This window comes from Ruditapes philippinarum, unplaced genomic scaffold (assembly GCF_026571515.1).
Source record: "Ruditapes philippinarum isolate M1 unplaced genomic scaffold, ASM2657151v2 ctg5931_1_1_1_1, whole genome shotgun sequence".
Lineage (NCBI taxonomy): Eukaryota > Metazoa > Mollusca > Bivalvia > Venerida > Veneridae > Ruditapes > Ruditapes philippinarum.
In genome coordinates, this window is record NW_026855185.1 from 57,664 (window position 1) to 82,354 (window position 24,691).

The 24,691-nt window shown below is 32.8% G+C and overlaps 1 protein-coding gene across 1 annotated transcript; it reads right to left on the reverse strand.

The window, feature by feature from the left end:
* LOC132742360 (uncharacterized) lies at positions 1 to 23,094 on the reverse strand (the record flags this gene model as incomplete). Its single annotated transcript, XM_060730733.1, is given in 7 exon segments — positions 1 to 905; positions 5,324 to 5,494; positions 8,380 to 8,550; positions 10,149 to 10,319; positions 12,190 to 12,360; positions 15,081 to 15,251; positions 22,558 to 23,094. Coding segments are annotated over 7 exon segments (1,817 nt in total), but the record flags the coding sequence as incomplete, so codon positions are not given.
* Positions 23,095 to 24,691: the final 1,597 nt, after the last annotated feature.

A 24,691-nucleotide genomic window follows, 5' to 3' on the forward strand; every position in this document is an offset into this window, starting at 1 on the left:
TCTTGTACACAAATTTATTTATTTAGTGAACAGACATGAACTTTAATAACATAATCAGACACATATTTAGTGAGCAATTAGCATCAGTCAATCTTATTCCAACAATGCATTCTTATCAGTTTAATAAAAAAGAATACCATCTCCCTGATTCTGTTGCATTCAGCAAAAGCATAATTTCAGACAAAATTGTTATTTACAAGCACTGCAAATCTTTATAAATGCGTTACTAAGCATCAACGTCTTAGTTGAAAAAACTTGATATACAAAAAAAACCATCTAAAATCCGATGAGCGGCTTTAATTACATAACAGGATGAATTCGTACTTTTAGCAAAAGGGCTTTTAATGTCATCACTAAATATTTATTTTTTTCACAACCATAGACAAACATTGTTAATTTCATAAGCACCGTATTGAAAATAAGATTATTATAAACAACAGATTTAGTTAAGAACAATTTTTTTCCGGACAAATGCAAAATTCAATTGTTGTCATATAGGAGAAATCCAGTAAACGAAGACCAATATTCCATGTATTTGCTTGGCGGATTGCTGCAGTCAGTAAGGAACACAGTGTCTCCAACATCAAGATTTACCACTATAGACTGTGATATAGCAGCATTTCCTTTGTCTGTATCATCATCAGTTGGATCAACTCTTACTCTTATCAGAGTCTGCCAATTCTTGTAAAGATAACAAGAAACAAGATCAACCCTTGATGATGACCGTTTCTTTACCAACGTAACAGAAAAATGGTAAACACCGGATTTGCTACAGGTGTAAGTTCCTGTCGAGATACTAAAATCATTACCATACTGGTAAATGGTATAAGAAAAGGTCAGTTTGTAAAATCCATTGATGCTGCTGTAGAATTTTGGATTTGTAACAGAAAATGCAGACTTGAATGCTGAAATTTATAATACACACATTTTGACAATATTGACTAACATTATACAAACAAAATATTGTAATGTAATAGATGAAGTAAATGGGCCTCCGGAGTCGAGTGGTCAAGGTTGCCGACTTTAAATCATTTAAAGGATAAAAGGTTTTAAACAAAACAACATTAATGTTTGAAAGACTGTAGTGATGTACTTGATTTTACATGTATTATTCCATATCATCATGCTTTAGTAAGAAACATTAGCTTAATGTAGTTGGTACGCGGTCTGTATTTAACAGAGAATAGGATCGAAATGTATAATTGAAAGACGATCGCTCTAGTTTCTTAATGCGTTTTAAAAGGGCAATTTCAGTGTTTATTATTTACACACACTCTCAATCAGAGCTCCTTATACATTCTGCACAATAACATTTTCGAAATGTATCCGTCGTATGAAAATGTGTGAAACGTACAGGTGCTAATCAGTTGTAGGTGGTGCCGAACGTGATACGCCCCTGTTAACACTCTATCACGATTATTTTGATATTTGAACACGAATGGGACATCTTTTACAACGATAAAAAATGGTTTTCAAATTTTTTTACATATATGAGAAAAAACAACAAAAAACGTTTACCATCAAGTCTCAATAAAGTAAAGATTGCAGGCATATATATATCTATGTTGTCTGCGCTTTTTTACAAGTACTATATACTCTATATCGTCTGCATTTTACTATATGTTCTATACTGTTAATAAAAGAAATACGTGTCTGCAAAATTTATTTTCACTATATATCTATATTGTCTGCGCTTCTTTGCAATTACTATATACTCTATACAGTCTGCATTTTACTTAAGAAATAGCATCGGCCTGAGAGGTGTATATCGGCTATTTAACACCGGTTTGGACTTTTGATGCGTAGGAATTGACCACGAAGGCCGTAGGCCTGAGTGGTTAATTTTGACGCATCAAAACGACAAAACCGGTGTTAAATAGCCGATATACACCTCTCAGGCCGATGTTATTTCGATTCTAACACGATAAAATAAGGAAAATCACTAATGTTATTTTTCAAGCGGAAATAACTTCCGGTGCCGATTTTCGCATAACGCTGTTCGATCCTCGCATCCTACTGTGGCGAAGATATAGAAATTATTAAACAAAAGAAATAATAAGAAAAAAAAAAAACGTTATTTTATCAAGTTTTCAACAATAAAAACTTATGTCGTATTGTGTTTACATCAGCGCCCCATTTATCATTCTTGTATGTATGAAATAACGTCAGCTTGTTTATCAATGAGTTGTTTACTTAGGATGACGTCATTACGCTGCTTACGGATTGGCGTCGTTTTGTCAAAATATTTATTAACTGATATGGATCTAATATGTCGCGTTAGTGTATGTGAGATATAATTTCGGTATTGTATGAAAAAAAACATGATACGAACTGAAAATATAAATAAAAATGTTTTTTATTGTTGCTTTAAAATGCTTTGTAAACTATACAATCGAGGGTGAAAACATAACAGCGCATATACAAGTAGTCCCTAACCGGTGTTTATTGGCAGTTTAACACCAGTTTTTTTCCTTCTTTGTCTATAGTGACAAAATCACGTGAGTGTTAGAATATATATTTTATACTGTTAATAAAAGAAATACATGTCTGCAAAATTCATTTTCACTATATATCTATATTGTCTGCGCTTCTTTGCCAGTACTATATACTATATATCGTCCGCATTTTACTTCATGTTCTACACTGTTAATAAAAGAAATACATGTCTGCAAAATTCATTTTCACTATATATCTATATGTCTGCGTTTCTTAAAATTACTATATACTCTATATCGTCTGCATTTTACAGTATGTTTTACAATGTTCATAAAAGAAAAACATGTATGCAAAATTCATTTTCACTATATGAGCCGCGTCATGACAAAACCAATATCCAACATAGAGGGTTTGCGATCAGCATGGATCCAGACCAGCCTGCGCCTCCGCACAGTCTGATCATCATCCATGATGTTCGCTATCAGTTTCTCTACTTGTAATAGGGTTTGTAAGCGAACAGCATGGATCCTGATCAGACTGCGCGGAGGCGCAGGCTGGTCTGGATCCATGCTGGTCGCAAACGCATTATGTTGGTTTTGTCATGACGCGGCTTATATATCTATATTGTCTGCGTTTCTTACAATTACTATATACTCTATATCGTCTGCATTTTACTGCATGTTTCACACTGTTAATAAAAGAAATACATGTATGCAAAATTCTTTTTCACTATATACTATATTGTCTGCGTTTCTTGCAATTACTATATACTCTATATCGTCTGCATTTTACTGTATGTTTTACACTGTTAATAAAAGAAATACATGTCTGGAAAATTCATTTTCACTATATATCTATATTGTCTGCGTTTCTTTGCAAGTAATAAAAAATCATAAAAAAATATTTTATTTTTAAGTTCTAATTTATTATCAAATATTCATACCTACAAATCTCTAATATCTTAAAATTTTAATCTTAAAAATAATACATATACACATGTTTTATTGTATTACTTATTGTAATATTATAACGTTCCTTTTACGCGCCAAATGTGACGTCTATTAACGTAGACGTTTGTTTTGTACGTTTACGTCATTTTTATTTATGTATTAACTGAGGAAGCTGAATAAAGCGAAATATGTTTTGATACTTAATTTGTGTTGGTTTTTGATCCAATTATCCAATCTTAAAAATACAAATCTAAACATCTTTTTAGTGTCTTATTTACACCTTCTTATTCTATATTGTCTGCGTTTTGTGAAAACACTCTATATCTATATTGTCTGCGTTTTACTATATATCCTATATTCTCTGCATAAGCGTCTGAGTTTTAGACCGACCCAAGATTGCAGACTCCAAAATGTAAACACTAATAAAACCGTACAAGTAAAATGGTTTCCTGCGGGAAACATTTTTAATGATATAAAGATATTTCATTTAACTATTTTCAACATTGTTTGGGGAAAAAATAAATAAACGTTTGTATCAGTAATATAGTTGAAAATAATCGATCAATAGAAGAAGGTCTATGGAGACTGGTGACCGTTGAAGACCGGCGACCGGAGAGAATGTCGAACATAAAACCATTACGATATTTCTTTTTAAGAAAATGATTAAATACCATTGTATGAATAATTCCGTGCAAAAATAAAGATAACACACAAGTTTACACAGAAAATATCTCTATTTATTATCGCAGATGCAACCACGAATGTTTTAATTGAGTAGATTTTCACTATAAACAATTTATTGTTTGTAAAATTTGAGATAGATATTAAAGAAACATTGATAATATTTTTTTTCAAACACATCATACAAGATTTTTCACCTTAAACGTTAAAATAATTATAGAAAATTGGAAATATCACGTAATAGTTTATTGTGTAATTCGAGGTAAATCCGTAACGTACCGGCGAACGGTATTTAGCTAGGTTTTCGAAATGGTCAATTAACCAATCATGTACGGTAAATAGATCACATGCTCCTCCATGTACCGAAAACAGGTCACGTGCTCCTCCATGCATCAAAAATTAAACGCGTACCAATACCCTGCGGGCCCCGGCCCGCAGGGAATAAATCATTATTAGATAAAGCTTATCGCGACTTTTCTGGTGTAAATCAATAGAAAAACCGAAAATAAATTTTGCGTTCTGTCCAGAGTTCCCGGTCTTGCGTAGAGCGCTTGTCAAGCCGGTAAATAAACGGTGTACATGCTGTCGACTATTTGAGCATTCTGTCGTCATGTTCCGGGGTTATCTGTCTGCAAGCGCTCGTTTTAAAGACAATTATTTGTAATAACACTAATACCAAGATGCACAGTGTGTTGTTTCCCAAGTTTGTTATTCTATATAATGTACAATATAGATATTTGAATTTGGCGGTCATATTGGGTCTCCCGAAAGTGACGATTTTGATACAAATTTCGTCGTGAGAAAATTATAGTGTTTGGTCCCGGCTCAAAAAAGCGAAACGAGAGCGCAGACATATGCTAGGCTCAGGTCGCGTTCGCAATCTTAACTTTATTGAGACTTGATGGTATACGGTATTTTGTCATATAAAAATGTGTAAAAACCAGTTTTAATGTTGTAACAGATGTCCCATTCGTGTTAAAAATATTAAAGAAGTTTTGATAGAGTGTTTACAGGGGCATATGACGTTGGGGGCGTATTGAGCCTTGATGGTATACGGTATTTTTTCATGTACTAGTATGTAAAAAGTTTGAAAACCAGTTTTATCTTTGTAACATATGTCCCATTCGTGTTTAAATATTAAAATAGTTTTGATGGAGTATTTACAGGGGCATATCGTGTTGGGGTAGGATCTAACCCCATGCGTCTGTGGTAGGAACAAACACAATTGGCGCGTTATTTCATCTATTAATTTTTACCTGTACAGCTTTCTTTTGAACACCGATTAATCTGTAGACTTTCTCCAATACAATCCCTTCCTTTATTCTCGGGCATTGGATTTGTGCATCGTCTTGTCCGTAATTGTCTCCCATTGCCACACGTGACGTCACATGAGGTCCAGCTGGACCAGTTTGCCCACTGACCATCGACTGGAAATCAACAAATTAACAAAACATTTGACACGACACAAGTATTGCATGCTTAAACAAGAATAAATACAGCGTCACAATTTCATATTTCAAAATAGATACTTGTTGCTCAAATCGTTCTATATGATGACCATTTTCGGTTTTCTAGAAAATAACTTCATGTTACTTTTACCTTCAATATAAAATCAGTATGATTACTTATTTGATAAACGAAGGGTCCACGAATGGAATACCTTGTATTTAATTAGACGAGTTTTTCCCCTTATTTAAATACAAATTCTTGACAAGATAATTGAATTAAAATCTCGCAATTAGTATAATTATTTCCTCTTACAAATGTATTTCAAAAAAAGCTTAAAGGCACAGTATGCGTCAGAAGTGCTATCTTATTTTATTTCTCAAAAACCTTTTTATTTTATTATTATTATACAGTTTTAAAAACAATACTCATTTGCCATATACATAAACTATCTTTTGCCGCTTTTGTTATGTTGGCAATTGGTTTAATTATGGTGAATTGGTATTTTATATGGAAGTCAAAATACTACTTTTTTTACATTTTGCTACCTTTACACACATTACTTCATGTTCAGTGCTATTTCTTCAGCAGAAAAACATGTTTTATTCTCTTTATCCATTCACAAAAAATATTAAAAAGCATTTCAAAGGAATGTAAAAAAATATGAATTCCTGAGGCAAAGTGTGCCTGCACAGTGCGATTTTTATGGTATGGTAATCATAATATCTTTAGTTCTCAAAATAATCTCACTCATATACTTCTTATGCTATAAAATGCACGTATAATACGCTCACAGTCTTTCGGGGTAAAACACTATACATTGTTAATCATATATCAACTCAGAAAGATGTCAAACCTGCGAGACAATATGCCGTCTTTTATGTGACTGGTAAGACAAATTTAAGCTTTTCCCATAATTCAACTCGATTATGACAATGTAATGTAATATATGGGACGTTTGATACTGGCTTACCTTAAAGCAAGTTCAAAAACTAGTATTCACTTACACACAGACCTGACAAACATTAATATCAAAGGAATATAAAATGTATCAGTCCAAAGAGTTTAATTCTAATGCATATTGCACCGGATACAATTTTTAGAGGTCCCAAAAATCAATATCAAATGTATATTGTAATTACAGGAACAAAGTTCTGTAAAAATGTCAAAGAATGTGGTATTAAATAATGAGGACATTCACATTGATGAGAACGATACTGATAACACAGCTACATAATCTATACCGGACTCGGATAGCACCGATAATTTTGACAGCTCTGACATTGTCCAATAGAATTCAGTATTATACTAACTATATATCATAACCTTACATTATTTTATATTAACAAGTTAGAAACTGTGTTTTACCCGTGTGATAAAGTCCATATCACTGTTATCACTGTATACCTGTTTATAATCCGTATATTTTGTAAATTAACGTGAAAGCTAATTGGTGTGTTTTATTCTAAATGACACATATCATGATTCAAATATCATTATTTCTCTAAAAATGTTCAAAGCAATGTTGACCAAAAACTTGAATAATTTTTGCAGTATTTTCGTAACTGTCGAACGTATGACGTCATCTTTGCATGTGTCCTAGTCCCGCTCTTCAACGAAAATTGTCAAAATTTCTGTTGTTTTACTTCTTATGTATAAAAATGTAATGCTATAAAAATATGTTGGTTTTTCGGGCAAATGATATATATTACTCATCAGAGTAGGACAAATCACATTTTAATCGCGTATTCTCTCAAAAGAAACAAACATCCGCCATATATTGAAAAGAGAATTAATATTTGAGGTATTAGTTGGCCGAACGATTGATGTATATAAATATACCGAAAAAAAGCCATTTCATAATTTTTTATATCAACATTCATTTAAACAATAATAAAGAAAAGCAATTTTTTCGTATACCTCTGTTATTTAAGTAAATAATGATTTTTAAAGCTTTATACAATTATGGAGCAGATAAAAGTTATATGTATTTCGTTCAAGATATATATTCTAACAATATTAGAACAGTCTCAATTGCATTAATAACTGTTTGTTTCCTTCATCTGTAATACTATCTTTCGTTTTATTAAACTTTTCCCTCATATAGACGTGTTTTGACGGCTTTTTTGCCCCCCCCCTTGAGGCCTCAAACAGTGAAAATATGCCCTATTTAGACCCCAAGCACTGTTTTTCGTTTGAAAAATGTTGTTAAAAAAGTAACCACTTTTTCGGCGCCGTCCTCCATCAAAATGGTACATCATGGGGTAGACAAAAGGGGGATATGCCAAGAAAATTTTGGACATGTGACAGGCTAAAAATGGCCTCAGGTCGATCTTAGGTTAACTAGAAACCGACGCTGAAAAACCTTTAACTCTATCTCAATTCAATGAGAAGTTGCAGCACTTTGAAATCAGTCTTGATGAAAAAAATAACAATGCAAAAATAGTGACTTTTGGCAATTTTGAGACGTCCCTCCGTTGCCATGGTAACAGGAAATTTAAGCTTTTAAGTAAAACAACATTTATGTTTGAAGGACTGTAGTGAGGTACTTGATTTTACACTTTACTATTCCATATTATCATGCTTAAGTAAGAAAAATTCTCTTGATGTAGTTGGTACGCTGTCTGTATTTAACAGAGAATAGGATTGCAAGACGATAGCTCCCGTTTAAGAATGCGTTTTAAAAGTGTTAATTATTTTCACACAAGCTTGATCTGAGCTCCGACAATAACATTTTAAAAAAGTTTCTACGAAAGTACTTCCGTCGTATGAAAATGTGTGAAACGTACGGTCTAAAAACGGAATATTGCTGATCAATTTTAGGAACAAGCACAATAAGTGCGTTATTTCATCTATTATTCTTTACCTGTACAGCTTTTTTTTGAACATTGTTTATTCTGTAAACTTTCTCCAATACAATCCTTTCCTTTATTCTCGGGCATTGGATTTGTACATCGTCTTGTCCGTAATTGTCTCCCATTGCCACACGTGACGTCACATGAGGTCCAGCTGGACCACTTTGCCCACTGACCATCGACTGGAAATCAACAAAACTTTGACACGATACATAAGTATTTCATGCTTAAACAAGAATCAATGCAGCATACTGTTCACAGTTTTATATTGCGAAACATATTCTAGTTGCTCAAATATATGATAATCATTTTCGATATTCTAGAAAATAACAATATGTAACTGTATGAGAACTTTAACCCTCAATATAAAAGCAGTTTGGTTACTTATTTTAGTAACAAAGGGTCAACAAATGGACTACATTGTATTTTTTAAATTAGATAAGTTTATTTCCTAATTGAAATACAAATTCTTGACAAGATAATTGAATTAAAATCTTGCACTTAGTATAATAATTTCCTCTTGCAAATGTATTCTAAATAGCTAAAAGAGGACCATAACTTACTGATGCACATTGGGATTTTATGGTATTTGGTTATCATGATTCCGTTATACTCAAAACGTTTTATTCATAGACTTCTTATTCTTCAAAAATGCAGCATTTCATCATTTATTCATATTATCCATATCAATTCAGTTAAACAATAAATGGACTTAGCCGAGGGTAACAGTATTTTTACGAGCTGAAATATTTTTTTTATTGTTTCTCTCAAACTTAATATGTGTTATCTATTTTATTACCGCGAGGAAAATATTGTAATTCAACTAAATCTTACTGTAAAAAAAATTGAACCAAGAGTAACAATAACAACAGTAACAATAAGTCAGTTTGTCCTTAAGTTTTAACTGTACTTGAGAAATTATTTTTCTTTTATCATTTTAGCAAATGGTGATTTCTACCAGTCATAAACATTACAATAAGCTGTGTTTTTTTAATACTTTTCCCTCATATAGACGTGTTTTGACGGCTTTTTGCCCCCCCCCCCTTTTTGAGGCATCAAAGAGTGAAAATATGCCCTATTTAGACCCCAAGCACTGTTTTTCGTTTGAGAAATGTTGTTAAAAAAGTGACCACTTTTTCGCGCTGCCTTCCATCAAAATGGTACATCAGGGGGTTGCAAGAAGGGGGTGTGCAAAGAAAACTTTGGACATGTGACAGGCTAAAAATGGGCTCAGGTCGATTTTAGGTTAACTAGTAACCAACGATGAAAAAGCCATTGACTTTATCTCAATTCATTAAGAAGTTGCAGTACTTTGAAATCAGTATTGATGTAAAAAAAACAATGCAAAAATTGTGATTTTTGGCAATTTTGAGACGTCCCCTCGTAGCCATGGTAACAGGAAATTTAAGCTTTTAAGATTTTAAGCAAAACAACATTTATGTTTGAATGACTGTAGTGAGGTACTTGATTTTACACTTTACTATTCCATATTATCATTCTTTAGAAAGAAAAATTATCTTAATGTAGTTGGTACGCTGTCTGTATTTAATAGAGAAAAAGATTGCAAGACGATCGCTCCCGTTTAAGAATGCGTTTTAAAAGAATAATTATTTGCACACAAGCTCGATCTGAGCTCCGACAATAACATTTTAGAAAAGTTTCTTCGAAATTTCTTCCGTCGTATGAAAATGTGTGAAACGTACAGGCTAAAAACGGAAACTTGCTGATCAATTTTAGGAACAAGCACAATAAGTGCGTTATTTCATCTATTATTCTTTACCTGTACAGCTTTTTTTTGAACATTGTTTACTCTGTAAACTTTCTCCAATACAATCCTTTCCTTTATTCTCGGGCATTGGATTTGTACATCGTCTTGTCCGTAATTGTCTCCCATTGCCACACGTGACGTCACATGAGGTCCAGCTTGACCACTTTGCCCACTGACCATCGACTGAAAATCAACAAAACTTTGACACGATACATAAGTATTCCATGCTTAAACAAGAATGAATGCAGCATACTGTTCACAATGTTATATTGCGAAATATACTCTAGTTGCTCAAATATATGATAATCATTTTCGAGAAAATAACAATATGTAACTGTATGAGAACTTTTATCCTCAATATAAAAGCAGTATGGTTACTTATTTTAGTAACAAAGTGTCAACAAATGGACTACATTGTATTTAACTAGATTAGTTTTATTTCCTAATTGAAATACAAATTCTTGACAAGATAATTGAATTTAAATCTCGCACTTAGTATAATAATTTCCTCTTGCAAATGTATTCTAAATAGGTAAATTAGGACCATAACTTACTGAAGCACAGTGGCATTTTATGGTATTTGGTTATCATGATTTCCGTTATACTCAAACAGTTTTATTCATTGACTTCTTATGCTTCAAAAATGCAGCATTTCATCATTTATCCATTTCAATTCATTTAAATAATGATAGAGGAAAGGCAATATTTTCGTTTACCTCTGTTATTAAAGTATTAAATGATGATTTTTAAAGCTTTATACAATAATAAACGGATAAAAGTTATATTTCAAGATATATTTTCTAGCAATATTTGAACAGTCCGAATTGCATTAATAACTGTTTGTTCCCTTCATCTGTAATAGTATCTTTTTCTAAATACCCATGTATTAACTTGCTTATGTTCAGATCAATATACATGTATATAAATAACACATAGGTTTGTGATAAGCAGTAAAATATCATTCCGAGGAAAGTACTGTTACCCAAGGCCGTAGCCGAGGGTAACAGTATTTTTACGAGAGATATTTTTTTTTATTGTTTCTTTCAAACATATGTGTTATCTATTTTATTACCCCGAAGAAAATATTGTAATTCAACTAAATCTTACTGTTAAATAATTGAACCAAGAGTAACAATAACAATAGTAACAATAAGTCAGCTGTCCTTAAGTTTTTACTGTACTTGAGCAATTATTTTTCTTTTATCATTTAAATAATCTGTGATTTCTACCAGTCATAAACATTACAATAAGCTGTGTTTTATTAAACTTTTCCGTCATATAGGCGTGTTTTGACGGCTTTTGCCCATCCCCCCTTTTTTTGATGCCTCAAACAGTGAAAATATGCCCTATTTAGACCCAAAGCACTGTTTTTCGTTTGAATAATGTTGTTAAAAAAGTGACCACCTTTTCGGCGCCGCCCTCCATCATAATGGTACATCAGGGGGTTGCCAGAAGGGGGGTGTGCGCAGAAAATTTTGGACATGTAACAGGCTTACAATGGCCTCAGGTCGATCTTATGTTAACTAGCAACCGACGCTCAAAAGCCATTAAATTTTTCTTAATTTATTTAGAAGTTGCAGCACTTTGAAATCAGTCTTGATGAAAAAAATACAATACAAAAATAGTGATTTTTGGCAATTTTGAGAGGTACCCCTCGTTGCCATGGTAACAGGAAATTTACGATTTTAATATTTTTAAGCAACACAACATTTATGTTTGAAGGACTGTAGTGAGGTACTTGATTTTACACTTTACTATTCCATATTATCATGCTTAAGTAAGAAAAATTATCTTTATGTAGTGGGTACGCTGTCTGTATTTAATAGAGAAAAAGATTGCAAGACGATCGCTCCCGTTTAAGAATGCGTTTTAAAAGAATAATTATTCGCACACAAGCTCGATCTGAGCTCCGACAATAACATTTTATAAAGTTTCTTCGAAATTTCTTCCGTCGTATGAAAATGTGTGAAACGTACAGGCTAAAAACGGAAACTTGCTGATCAATTTTAGGAACAAGCACAATAAGTGCGTTATTTCATCTATTATTCTTTACCTGTACAGCTTTCGTTTGAACATTGTTTACTCTGTAAACTTTCTCCAATACAATCCATTCCTTTATTCTCGGGCATTGGATTTGTACATCGTCTTGTCCGTAATTGTCTCCCATTGCCACACGTGACGTCACATGAGGTCCAGCTTGACCACTTTGCCCACTGACCATCGACTGGAAATCAACAAAACTTTGACACGATACATAAGTATTCCATGCTTAAACAAGAATGAATGCAGCATACTGTTCACAATGTTATATTGCGAAATATATTCTAGTTGCTCAAATATATGATAATCATTTTCGCGAAAATAACAATATGTAACTGTATGAGAACTTTTATCCTCAATATAAAAGCAGTATGGTTACTTATTTTAGTAACAAAGTGTCAACAAATGGACTACATTGTATTTAACTAGATTAGTTTTATTTCCTAATTGAAATACAAATTCTTGACAAGATAATTGAATTTAAATCTCGCACTTAGTATAATAATTTCCTCTTGCAAATGTATTCTAAATAGGTAAATTAGGACCATAACTTACTGAAGCACAGTGGCATTTTATGGTATTTGGTTATCATGATTTCCGTTATACTCAAACAGTTTTATTCATAGACTTCTTATGTTTCAGAAATGCAGCATTTCATCATTTATCCATTTCAATTCATTTAAATAATGATAAAGAAAAGGCAATATTTTCGTTTACCTCTGTTATTAAAGTATTAAATGATGATTTTTAAAGCTTTATACAATAATAAACGGATAAAAGTTATATTTCAAGATATATTTTCTAGCAATATTTGAACAGTCCGAATTGCATTAATAACTGTTTGTTCCCTTCATCTGTAATAGTATCTTTTTCTAAATACCCATGTATTAACTTGCTTATGTTCAGATCAATATACATGTATATAAATAACACATAGGTTTGTGATAAGCAGTAAATATCATTCCGAGGAAAGTACTGTTACCCAAGGCCGTAGCCGAGGGTAACAGTATTTTTACGAGAGATATTTTTTTATTGTTTCTTTCAAACATATGTGTTATCTATTTTATTACCCCGAAGAAAATATTGTAATTCAACTAAATCTTACTGTTAAATAATTGAACCAAGAGTAACAATAACATTAGTAACAATAAGGCAGCTGTCCTTAAGTTTTTACTGTACTTGAGAAATTATTTTTCTTTTATCATTTAAACAATCTGTGATTTCTACCAGTCATAAACATTACAATAAGCTGTGTTTTATTAAACTTTTCCCTCATATAGGCGTGTTTTGACGGCTTTTTGCCCATCCCCCCTTTTTTGATGCCTCAAACAGTGAAAATATGCCCTATTTAGACCCAAAGCACTGTTTTTCGTTTGAATAATGTTGTTAAAAAAGTGACCACCTTTTCGGCGCCGCCCTCCATCATAATGGTACATCAGGGGGTTGCCAGAAGGGGGGTGTGCGCAGAAAATTTTGGACATGTGACAGGCTAACAATGGCCTCAGGTCGATCTTATGTTAACTAGCAACCGACGCTCAAAAGCCATTAAATTTTTCTTAATTTATTTAGAAGTTGCAGCACTTTGAAATCAGTCTTCATGAAAAAAAGTACAATACAAAAATAGTGCTATTTGGCAATTTTGAAAGGTACCCCTCGTTGCCATGGTAACAGGAAATTTACGATTTTAATATTTTTAATTTCTATCTGGAAACAGTTAATTTATAATTATCTACTACACAAACTTTTCTATCTCCAACGTTTCGAGGGGTTAAACCCCTCTTTATCAAGGAGTTACTGTTTATTTTTATATAAATCACATATTTATCTTCTTACATGTCTTATCTTTAACTATGTTATGCATACAGGAAATGACGTCGTTGACGTCAACAATAAAAATTACGCAAAATATGATGATGACGTTTTCCGTCAACATTGTTCCACTGCATAACGTTGCTCCCCTTATTTAATATTATTTATAATATTACCATAGCAAGAATTATGAAACTTATTTCATTGAAAATACATTAAAAATAATAATAATTATTATTATTATTAAAAATTTTGCTACTAAAACATTCCAATAATATTTATATGTGAGAAGTTAGCAGCGCACTTAAATTGAGATGCCTTTTTGCTTGGCTCGCTGTTCGCTGCTAACTTCTCACATATAAATATTATTGGAATGTTTTAGTAGCAAAATTTTTAATAATAATAATAATTATTATTATTTTTAATGTATTTTCAATGAAATAAGTTTCATAATTCTTGCTATGGTAATATTATAAATAATATTAAATAAGGGGAGCAACGTTATGCAGTGGAACAATGTTGACGGAAAACGTCATCATCATATTTTGCGTAATTTTTATTGTTGACGTCAACGACGTCATTTCCTGTATGCATAACATAGTTAAAGATAAGACATGTAAGAAGATAAATATGTGATTTATATAAAAATAAACAGTAACTCCTTGATAAAGAGGGGTTTAACCCCTCGAAACGTTGGAGATAGAAAAGTTTGTGTAGTAGATAATTATAATATTTTTAAGCAACACAACATTTATGTTTGAAGGACTGTAGTGAGGTACTTGATTTTACACTTTACTATTCCATATTATCATGCTTAAGTAAGAAAAATTATCTTAATGTAGCTGGTACGCTGTCTGTATTTAACAGAAAATAGGATTGCAAGACGATCGCTCCCGTTTAAGAATGCGTTTTAAAAGTGTTAATTATTTGCACACAAGCTCGATCTGAGCTCCGACAATAACATTTTATAAAGTTTCTACGAAATTTCTTCCGTCGTATGAAAATGTGTGAAACGTACGGGCTAAAAACGGAAAATTGCTGATCAATTTTAGGAACAAGCACAATAAGTGCGTTATTTCATCTATTATTCTTTACCTGTACAGCTTTCTTTTGAACATTGTTTACTCATTAAACTTTCTCCAATACAATCCTTTCCTTTATTCTCGGGCATTGGATTTGTACATCGTCTTGTCCGTAATTGTCTCCCATTGCCACACGTGACGTCACATGAGGTCCAGCTGGACCAATTTGCCCACTGACCATCGACTGGAAATCAACAAAACTTTGACACGATACATAAGTATTTCATGCTTAAACAAGAATAAATGCAGCATACTGTTCACAGTTTTATATTGCGAAACATATTCTAGTTGCTCAAATATATGATAATCATTTTCGATATTCTAGAAAATAACAATATGTAACTGTATGAGAACTTTAACCCTCAATATAAAAGCAGTTTAGTTACTTATTTTAGTAGCAAAGGGTCAAAAAATGGACTACATTGTATTTTTTTAATTAGATAAGTTTATTTCCTAATTGAAATACAAATTCTTAACAAGATAATTGAATTAAAATCTTGCACTTAGTATAATAATTTCCTCTTGCAAATGTATTCTAAATAGCTAAAAGAGGACCATAACTTACTGATGCACAGTGGGATTTTATGGTATTTGGTTATCATGATTCCGTTATACTCAAAACGTTTTATTCATAGACTTCTTATGCTTCAAAAATGCAGCATTTCATCATTTATTCATATTATCCATATCAATTCAGTTAAACAATAAATGGCCTTAGCCGAGGGTAACAGTATTTTTACGAGCTGAGATATTTTTTTTATTGTTTCTCTCACACTTATGTGTTATCTATTTTATTACCCCGAGGAAAATATTGTAATTCAACTAAATCTTACTGTAAAAAAAATTGAACCAAGAGTAACAATAACAACAGTAACAATAAGTCAGTTTGTCCTTAAGTTTTAACTGTACTTGAGAAATTATTTTTCTTTTATCATTTAAGCAAATGGTGATTTCTACCAGTCATAAACATAACAATAAGCTGTGTTTTTTTTATACTTTTCCCTCATATAGACGTGTTTTGACGGCTTTCCCCCCCTTTTGAGGCATCAAAGAGTGAAAATATGCCCTATTTAGACCCCAAGCACTGTTTTTCGTTTGAGAAATGTTGTTAAAAAAGTGACCACTTTTTTGCGCTGCCTTCCATCAAAATGGTACATCAGGGGGTTGCAAGAAGGGGGTGTGCAAAGAAAACTTTGGACATGTGACAGGCTAAAAATGGGCTCAGGTCGATCTTAGGTTAACTAGTAACCAACGATGAAAAGCCATTGACTTTATCTCAATTCATTAAGAAGTTGCAGTACTTTGAAATCAGTATTGATGTAAAAAAAACAATGCAAAAATTGTGATTTTTGGCAATTTTGAGACGTCCCCTCGTTGCCATGGTAACAGGAAATTTAAGCTTTTAAGATTTTAAGCAAAACAACATTTATGTTTGAATGACTGTAGTGAGATACTTGATTTTACACTTTACTATTCCATATTATCATTCTTTAGTAAGAAAAATTATCTTAATGTAGTTGGTACGCTGTCTGTATTTAATAGAGAAAAAGATTGCAAGACGATCGCTCCCGTTTAAGAATGCGTTTTAAAAGAATAATTATTTGCACACAAGCTCGATCTGAGCTCCGACAATAACATTTTAGAAAAGTTTCTTCGAAATTTCTTCCGTCGTATGAAAATGTGTGAAACGTACAGGCTAAAAACGGAAACTTGCTGATCAATTTTAGGAACAAGCACAATAAGTGCGTTATTTCATCTATTATTCTTTACCTGTACAGCTTTCGTTTGAACATTGTTTACTCTGTAAACTTTCTCCAATACAATCCTTTCTTTTATTCTCGGTCATTGGATTTGTACATCGTCTTGTCCGTAATTGTCTCCCATTGCAACACGTGACGTCACATGAGGTCTAGCTTGACCACTTTGCCCACTGACCATCGACTGGAAATCAACAAAACTTTGACACGATACATAAGTATTCCATGCTTAAACAAGAATGAATGCAGCATACTGTTCACAATGTTATATTGCGAAATATATTCTAGTTGCTAAAATATATGAAAATCATTTTCGATTTTCTAGAAAATAACTTTTTGTTACTGTATGAGAACGAACTTTTACTCTCAATATAAAAGCAGTATGGTTACTTATTTTAGTAACAAAGGGTCAACAAATGGACTACATTGTATTTAACTAGATTAGTTTTATTTCCTAATTGAAATACAAATTCTTTACAAGATAAGTGAATTAAAATCTCGCACTTAGTATAATAATTTCCTCTTGCAAATGTATTCTAAATAGCTAAAAGAGGACCATAACTTACTGATGCACAGTGGGATTTTATGGTATTTGGTTATCATGATTTCCGTATTATCAAAAAGGTTTATTCGTAGACTTCTTATGCTGCAAAATGCAGCATTTCATCTTTATTCATATCAATTAATTTAAAGAATATTTACGAAAAAGCAATATTTTCGTTTACCTCTGTTATTAAGGTAAATAATTATTTTAACGCTTTATACAATAATGAAGCGGATAAAAGTTATATGTATTTCGTTCCAGATATATTTTATAGCAATATTGAGACAGCCTGAATTGCATTAATAACTGATTGTTCCTTTCATCTGTAATACTATCTTTTTCTAAATACCCATGTATTAACTTGCTTTTGTTCAGATCAATATATATAAATAACACATAGGTTTGTGTGTAGCAGTGAAATATCATTCCGAAGAAAATACTGTTAACAAAGGCCTTAGCCGAGGGTAACAGTATTTGTACGAGAGATATTTTTTTTATTGTTACTCTCAAACTTATGTGTTATCTATTTTATTACCCAGAAGAAAATTTTGTAATTCAACCAAATCTTACTGTAAAAATTTGAGCCAAGAGTAACAATAACAATATTTACAATATGTCAGCTGTCCTTAAATTTAAACTGTATTTGAGAAATTATTTTTCTTTTATCATTTAAGCAAATGGTGATTTCTACCAATCATAAACATTAACAATAAGCTGTGTTTTATCAAACTTTTCCCTTATATAGACGTGTTTTGACGGCTTCCTCACCCTTTTTGAGGCCTCAAACAGTGAAAATATGCCCTATTTAGACCCCAAGCACTGTTTTTCGTTTGAGAAACGTGTTTAAAAAGTGACCATTTTTTCGGCGCTGCCTTCCATCAAAATGGTACATCATGGGGAGTGCCAGAAGGGGGATGAGGAAGAAAATTTTGGACATGTGACAGGCTAAAAATGGCCTCAGGTCGATAATAGGTTAACTAGTAACCGACGCTGAGAACTCTATCTCCATTCATTGAGAAGTTGCAGCACTTTGAAATCAGTCTTGATGGAAAAAAACCAATGCAAAAAAAGTGATTTTTGGCAATTTTGAGACGTTCTTCTGTTGCTATGGTAACAGGAAATTTACGACTGAGCATGCTTTTACGGAGGCTATGGCCTAGTCAACATTTATGCCAAGTTTCATCAGTATTGAAGCATTTTTCATAGTTTCATAGCAGTTTGAACTTGTAACAGGAGGCTTTTCAATGAAAACGGTACTTTTTCACAATATGCTCACCAAATTAGGTGTAAGGGCACGTGTTAAAATATAACTAGATTTTGGGTAATTTCAAGGTTTTTCACCATCTTTTTTTAATCTTTTCGCTCATTACGATGTGTTTTGACGGCGTTTTGTCCCCCTTTATAGGCCTCCAACAGTGAAAAAATGCCCTATTTAGACCCAAAACAATGTTTTTCGTTTGAGAAATGCAGTTAAAAAAGTGATCACTTTTATGGCGCCGCCCCCATCAAAATAGTACATCAGGGGGTTGCTAGTAGGGGGATTTGCCCCCCTTCTGTTTGTGGGGTTTGAAGGGGGCGGTAGTCCCCCTCATCGCCAAGAAACTTTTGGATATGTAACATACTTAAATGGCCTCAGGTCGATCTTAAGGTAACTAGTAACCGACTCTGAAAAGCCATTAACTCTCTCTCAATTCATTGAGAAGTTGCAGCACTTTGAAATCAGTCTTGATGAAAAAAATGCAAAAAAAAAGTGATTTTGGCAATTTTGAGACGTCCCCCGTTGCCATGGTAACAGATAATTTGCGATTGAGCATGCTTTTACAGAGACTATGGTCTAGTCAAAATTTGTGCCAAGTTTCATTAGTATTGAAGCATTTTTCATAGTTTCGTAGCTGTTTGAACTTGGAACTGGAGGCTTTTCAATGAAAACGGCCATTTTACACAATATGCTCATGGGGTAAAAGGTTAATTAAAAAAAATAAAAAATGTAAAAAAACCCCAACAATATTTCATCAGTATTGAAGCATTTTTCATAGTTTCGTAGCAGTTTGAACTTGTTACAGGAGGATTTTCAATGAAAACGGAATTTTTTCACAATATGCTCATAGGGTAAATGGTTAATCGTCTGCTTTTTCCATTTTGACACATAATTATTCCTATGGCATTGACTTCCGATGATAACGGATGTTTACCTTTTGACTATTCAACCGAAACATATTTAAGTAACTTTACTTTATCGGTGTCATAGTCACCCTGGTGATGCCCTATCCTTGTGAACGCTGAATCGAGGAAAAAGGGTGGCCATTTCATTTCATTTTCTTTAGAAAATAAATCATTTGACCACATTTTATTGTGTTAAAAGTACTTACCTATGTTGCAATACAAATCTCTTAGTCACCGGTACACTTACATTAACAATTAGAATATCTCCCAGTGGCCTATGGAAAAGAACATTACAGACAAGACGGCCATGATAGCCCTTAGTCACTCACCAGAAACAACCGCGTTTCAGTGTTGGAAATTATTTTTAAATGAACTTGCTGAAAGGCAAGTCCAGCTCTTTCGGGAAGTTCAGCTCAACTTTAACTTGCCCTTCTATTAATATACTTTTACAACTCTAATTGTTTTTTCTTCATAATAAACAATAGGGCCACTAAGAATGATGATTATCGATCAACTAGCTCTGTAGAAGCAGACGTTTAAAGGTGTTTCCTTTTTTAGCTTTAGTTGCCTTTAAATTGGCAAATCAAATTAATATAAGCAAACTTGATAAAAGACTACATACGCATGCTACAGAAAATGTTTGGTGATCATCCATCAATTGTTTCAGTAGGAGATGATGTGTAAAGGTTTTTCTATTTTTAGCTTTATCGGCATCTCAAAGGGGCTAATCAAATTAATAGAAGCAAACTTGATAAAGGACATCATAAGAATACTACTGACAAAATTTTGATGATCCTCCATCAATTATATCAGTAGGATATGATGTTCAAATGTTTTTCTACTTTTAGCTTTAGCGGCCCCTAAAGGGGCCTATCAAATTATTATGAGAAAACTTGATAAAACACTACCTAAGAATGCTACAGACAAAATTTGAAAACATCCATCAATTAGTTCTGTAGAATGAGGCGTTTAAAGGAATTTATATTTTTAGCTTTAGCGGCCATTTAAAGAAGCCAATCAAATTATTATGAGCAAACTTGATGAAAGACTGCCTAAGAATGCTAAAGAAAAAGTGTTGATGATCATCCATCAATTAGTTCTGTACAAGGTGACATTTATATTTTTAGCTTTAGCGGCCCCTAAAAATGCCAATCGCATTATTATGAGCAAACATGGTAAAATACTATTTAAGAATGCTACAGACAAAATTTGGTGATCATACATCAATTATTTCAGGAGATGGTGTTCAAAGATTTTTCTGTTTTTAGCTTCAGCGAGCGGCCCCTAAAAGGGGGCCAATTAAAATAATAGAAGCAAACTTGATAAAAGACTACCTAAGAATGCTACAGTCAAAATGTGGTGATCATCCATCAATTATTTCAGTAGGAGATGATGTTCAAAGATTTTTCTGTTTTTGGCTTCAGCGGCCCCTAAATGGGGGCCAATCAAATTAATATGAGCAAACTTGATAAAACACTACCTAAAATGCTACAGACAAAAATCTGGTTATCATCTATCAATTAGATCTGTAGAAGGAGACGTTTAATGGTTTTTCTATATTTAGCTTTAGCAGCCCCTAAAAGAGGTCAATCAAATTAATATGAGCAAATTTGATAAAAGACTACATAAGAATGCTACAGACAAAGTTTGGTGATCATCCATCAATTAGTTTTGTTGAAGAAAATGTTTAATGTTTCTTTTCTATTTTTAGCTCTGTTGACCCCTAAAAGGGGCTAATTTAAATGGCATGAGCTAATTCAAGTTTGACTGTCACAAGGATGATACAGACCAAATGTGAGATAAATCCGCCCATCAGTTTCATAGAAGAAGAAAATTGTTGGCGCATGATGATGGACGACGGACGCCGGAGTACCCTACTAATAGCTCACACTAAACCTTCGGTTCTGGTGAGCTAAAAAGTGAGGGATAATTAAAAGCAAAGTTGGAGGAAGACAAGAGGTAAAATGTTGTAATCAAAGAGACAATATCCCGAAAATACCAATCCAATATTTGAACAAGTCAAACCTGTATTAAGATATTAAAAATATAAAGGCATCACATTTTTGCATATTTACTTGTTGAATAATACTGTTTGAGCTTCAAATGTTGAAATAATTACAATTAATAAAAAAAGAAAGATTATATTTAGTCTTATTTTTATCCATTTTAACTACATTTCCGTAACAGATAACTGATCTTTGTACCATGCACTCGAATATACTAGTAAACCAGCAGGAACACATTGTTACAAAGAAGTACATACACAAGCTTACTTTGCGTCAACAAAGACATTGTGAACATACTTCTAAGCACAAATTAGCAGAAACAACCCGGAAAGAATAAATCATATTGCTATAAAAAGTCGTAAGTACAGTTACGACATGCACTCAAGTCAAAATACACAAAATTAAAATATCAGTTTATCTTTTACAGCGTTTTCTGTTGAGCTAGATTCAGCTATTTTTCTAAATACACTTTCGTTTAAGAAGTATCCAGCATATGTAACTATCGCTCAAAACAGTTTTTCAGGTTTGTTGAAAACACAAATGCACATACGACTTTTTTATTCTAAGGCATAACCGTCACCTTATCAAAAAGAATTTAACCAGTGTAAAAAGGGACATAACATTTGCAAATACATGTAATAATAAATTATTAGCTATTCTAGCTTCCCTTTCAAAATTCTACCCTTTTATGATAATGAACACTCCGAATTTTTGAAATGAATAGCTTTTACAGTTTGTGAAAAATTGACGCCGACTCCGAAAAGAGAGTCATGACAATAATGCAATTGTTCTCGTAAACGTAAAGCTTAAACCAGTTGTGGTTAAAATCAAACCTACTATATTACTTGAAATGGGATCTTGAAAAATAAAATCATTTCATCAGATTCTTAGACTTAACTCTGTGTAAAGTTTAAGGAAATTAAAGAAGTAGTTTTAAACCTTATTGTAACTTGTACTATAATGGAAATAAGGTTCTATAACATGATTTGGTATTGTTTGTATCGCTTAATAATATATTACCGTTTTTGTTTGCGCCTGACCATTCTTCCGTTAGACTATGTAAAGAATCGGTTAAAATGTTAATTTCCTCATTGAGTGTCTGGTTGATATTCACTGTATCGTCTTTCATCATCTTAAATGATTTGTCAAATCTTTCAATCAATTTATCACTATTTTTGTCAATAAGGCTTTCTGTTTCAATCTTCATATCACCAACAGAATTGTTTATGTTTTCCACTGCATTTGTAAATACGGACTCGAACCTTTTGCGACTACCTTTCTCTGCGGATAATGTTTTCGTCACAACCTTCCCTAGCACGGCATTAGTTTTCTTTAGATCTTGAACTTGAAGAGAAAGTGACGTTACTTTCGTTTCAATTTTGTCTAAAATTCCCGATGTTATACCGGTTTTTGTTTTTGTAACGTCCGTACTGATCTCATCGTCAATTTTCAAGAGCAATGCAATAGCTGTAACTTTAGCTTCTAACGACTCAATACTGCCCAATCCTTTAGTTTCGTTGCTATTTACACCAGATGTTGATAGTTCGCCGCCGGATTCTGTCAAAAAAAAAAATCAATATTACTAACTGCTCACTAGCTTCCCAGATTTGATAATTTATCCTTTGTATGCAAAGAAATAATAATTACCGTTCAACAAGGGATACTCTATATTAATGTGTATGAATGAAAAACATAAGTTCCGTCAATTCTATGTAACTGATATTAATGATTAAATCTGTAAAATGCACGTGTCCAAAAAAACCTTACTCTACGGAAAATTATTTGTTGGCATGGAAGTCACTGGTTATTATTTAAGAAAAATGATTGCGATTAAAGTCACTTAGCATCGTGCTAAGGAAAGTCAATAATGCTGTAAAAGTCACGGAATGCTATGGAAAGTCAATGGTTACTATGGAAAGGCAACGGTTGTTTTGTACGTCACTGATTATAAAGAGAAGCCAATGATTGCTATGGAAAGTCGATGGTTCCTACGTAAGTGACTGATTACGAAGGGAAGTCAATGATTCCTGAGGTCAATGGTTGCTATATAATTCACTAGTTGATTAGAGAAGTTAAGGTTTGCTTAAGGGAGTAAATGGCTGCTTTGGAAGGCACTGGTTGCTTAAAAAACAATGGATGGTACAGGAAGATTTAATTAAAAAAAGGAAAAGCAATGACCTCTGGGACAGAGCCAAAGGCAATAATTTTAACAAATCTGGTAGAAGCACACTATACATTGTATATAATTATGCATGTAAGATTTACGTTTAACATTGTCTACTGATTAATTGCAATGCACAAATAGATGGAACAAGATCAGAGTATGCCATTGAATATTGATGAGTATATATATTCAACTGAACATTTTATTCACCTCAGTTTGGGAAGACATATAGGTTTTGCAGCGTCTATTCATCTGTCCGATCGTCCTGTTTCGCCTCTTAGTCCGGCCATGACTTTTCATTAATGGATAGATTTTAATCTGTTTTTAATGTGTAGCGCATAGAGACAATGTGTCTAGCATAGGACCTAGATATGTAGCTTAAATGGACATAACAAATTCACTGTTGGCCGTATCCAGCCAACAATTATGTCATTCATGATTTGAAATTACTTTTCTTAAATATTTTGAACATTCTGACAATATTTCGCGCTCAAGAATCAGATCCCTAACTCAAAGGCTAAGGACAAACTCGTAGATCCAAAGTCGGGATATGAAATTTTATAAAAGTTTTTCTTATGTTTTCGTCTGGTCAAGAATTATGTCATTCCTGACTGGATTTAAAAATACTATTCATAGATGTGTCTGATATTGGCAAGACGTGACATAAGCATGAATCAGGTCCTTCGTTCAAAACAAAAGGTTTCACTTGTATTCCAAAGTCAGAATATGATTTTCGTCATTAAAGCGCCTTGAAGTTCGTCAATTTCTTTGATTTTTAATAACTAATTATGAGTATGTTGTACCTGACATCAGGGCCCTAGCTGAAGGCCAAACTTGTATTTCAAGGCCATGGCATGATTTTTAAATTGGATTGCCTTGTCTGGTCAACAATGCTGTCATTACTGTACAGGATTTGAATAACTAAGCATTAATTTGTAAGACATAATGATTACTTGTCGTACTTATGAGTGGGATGTCCTGTTCAAAGGT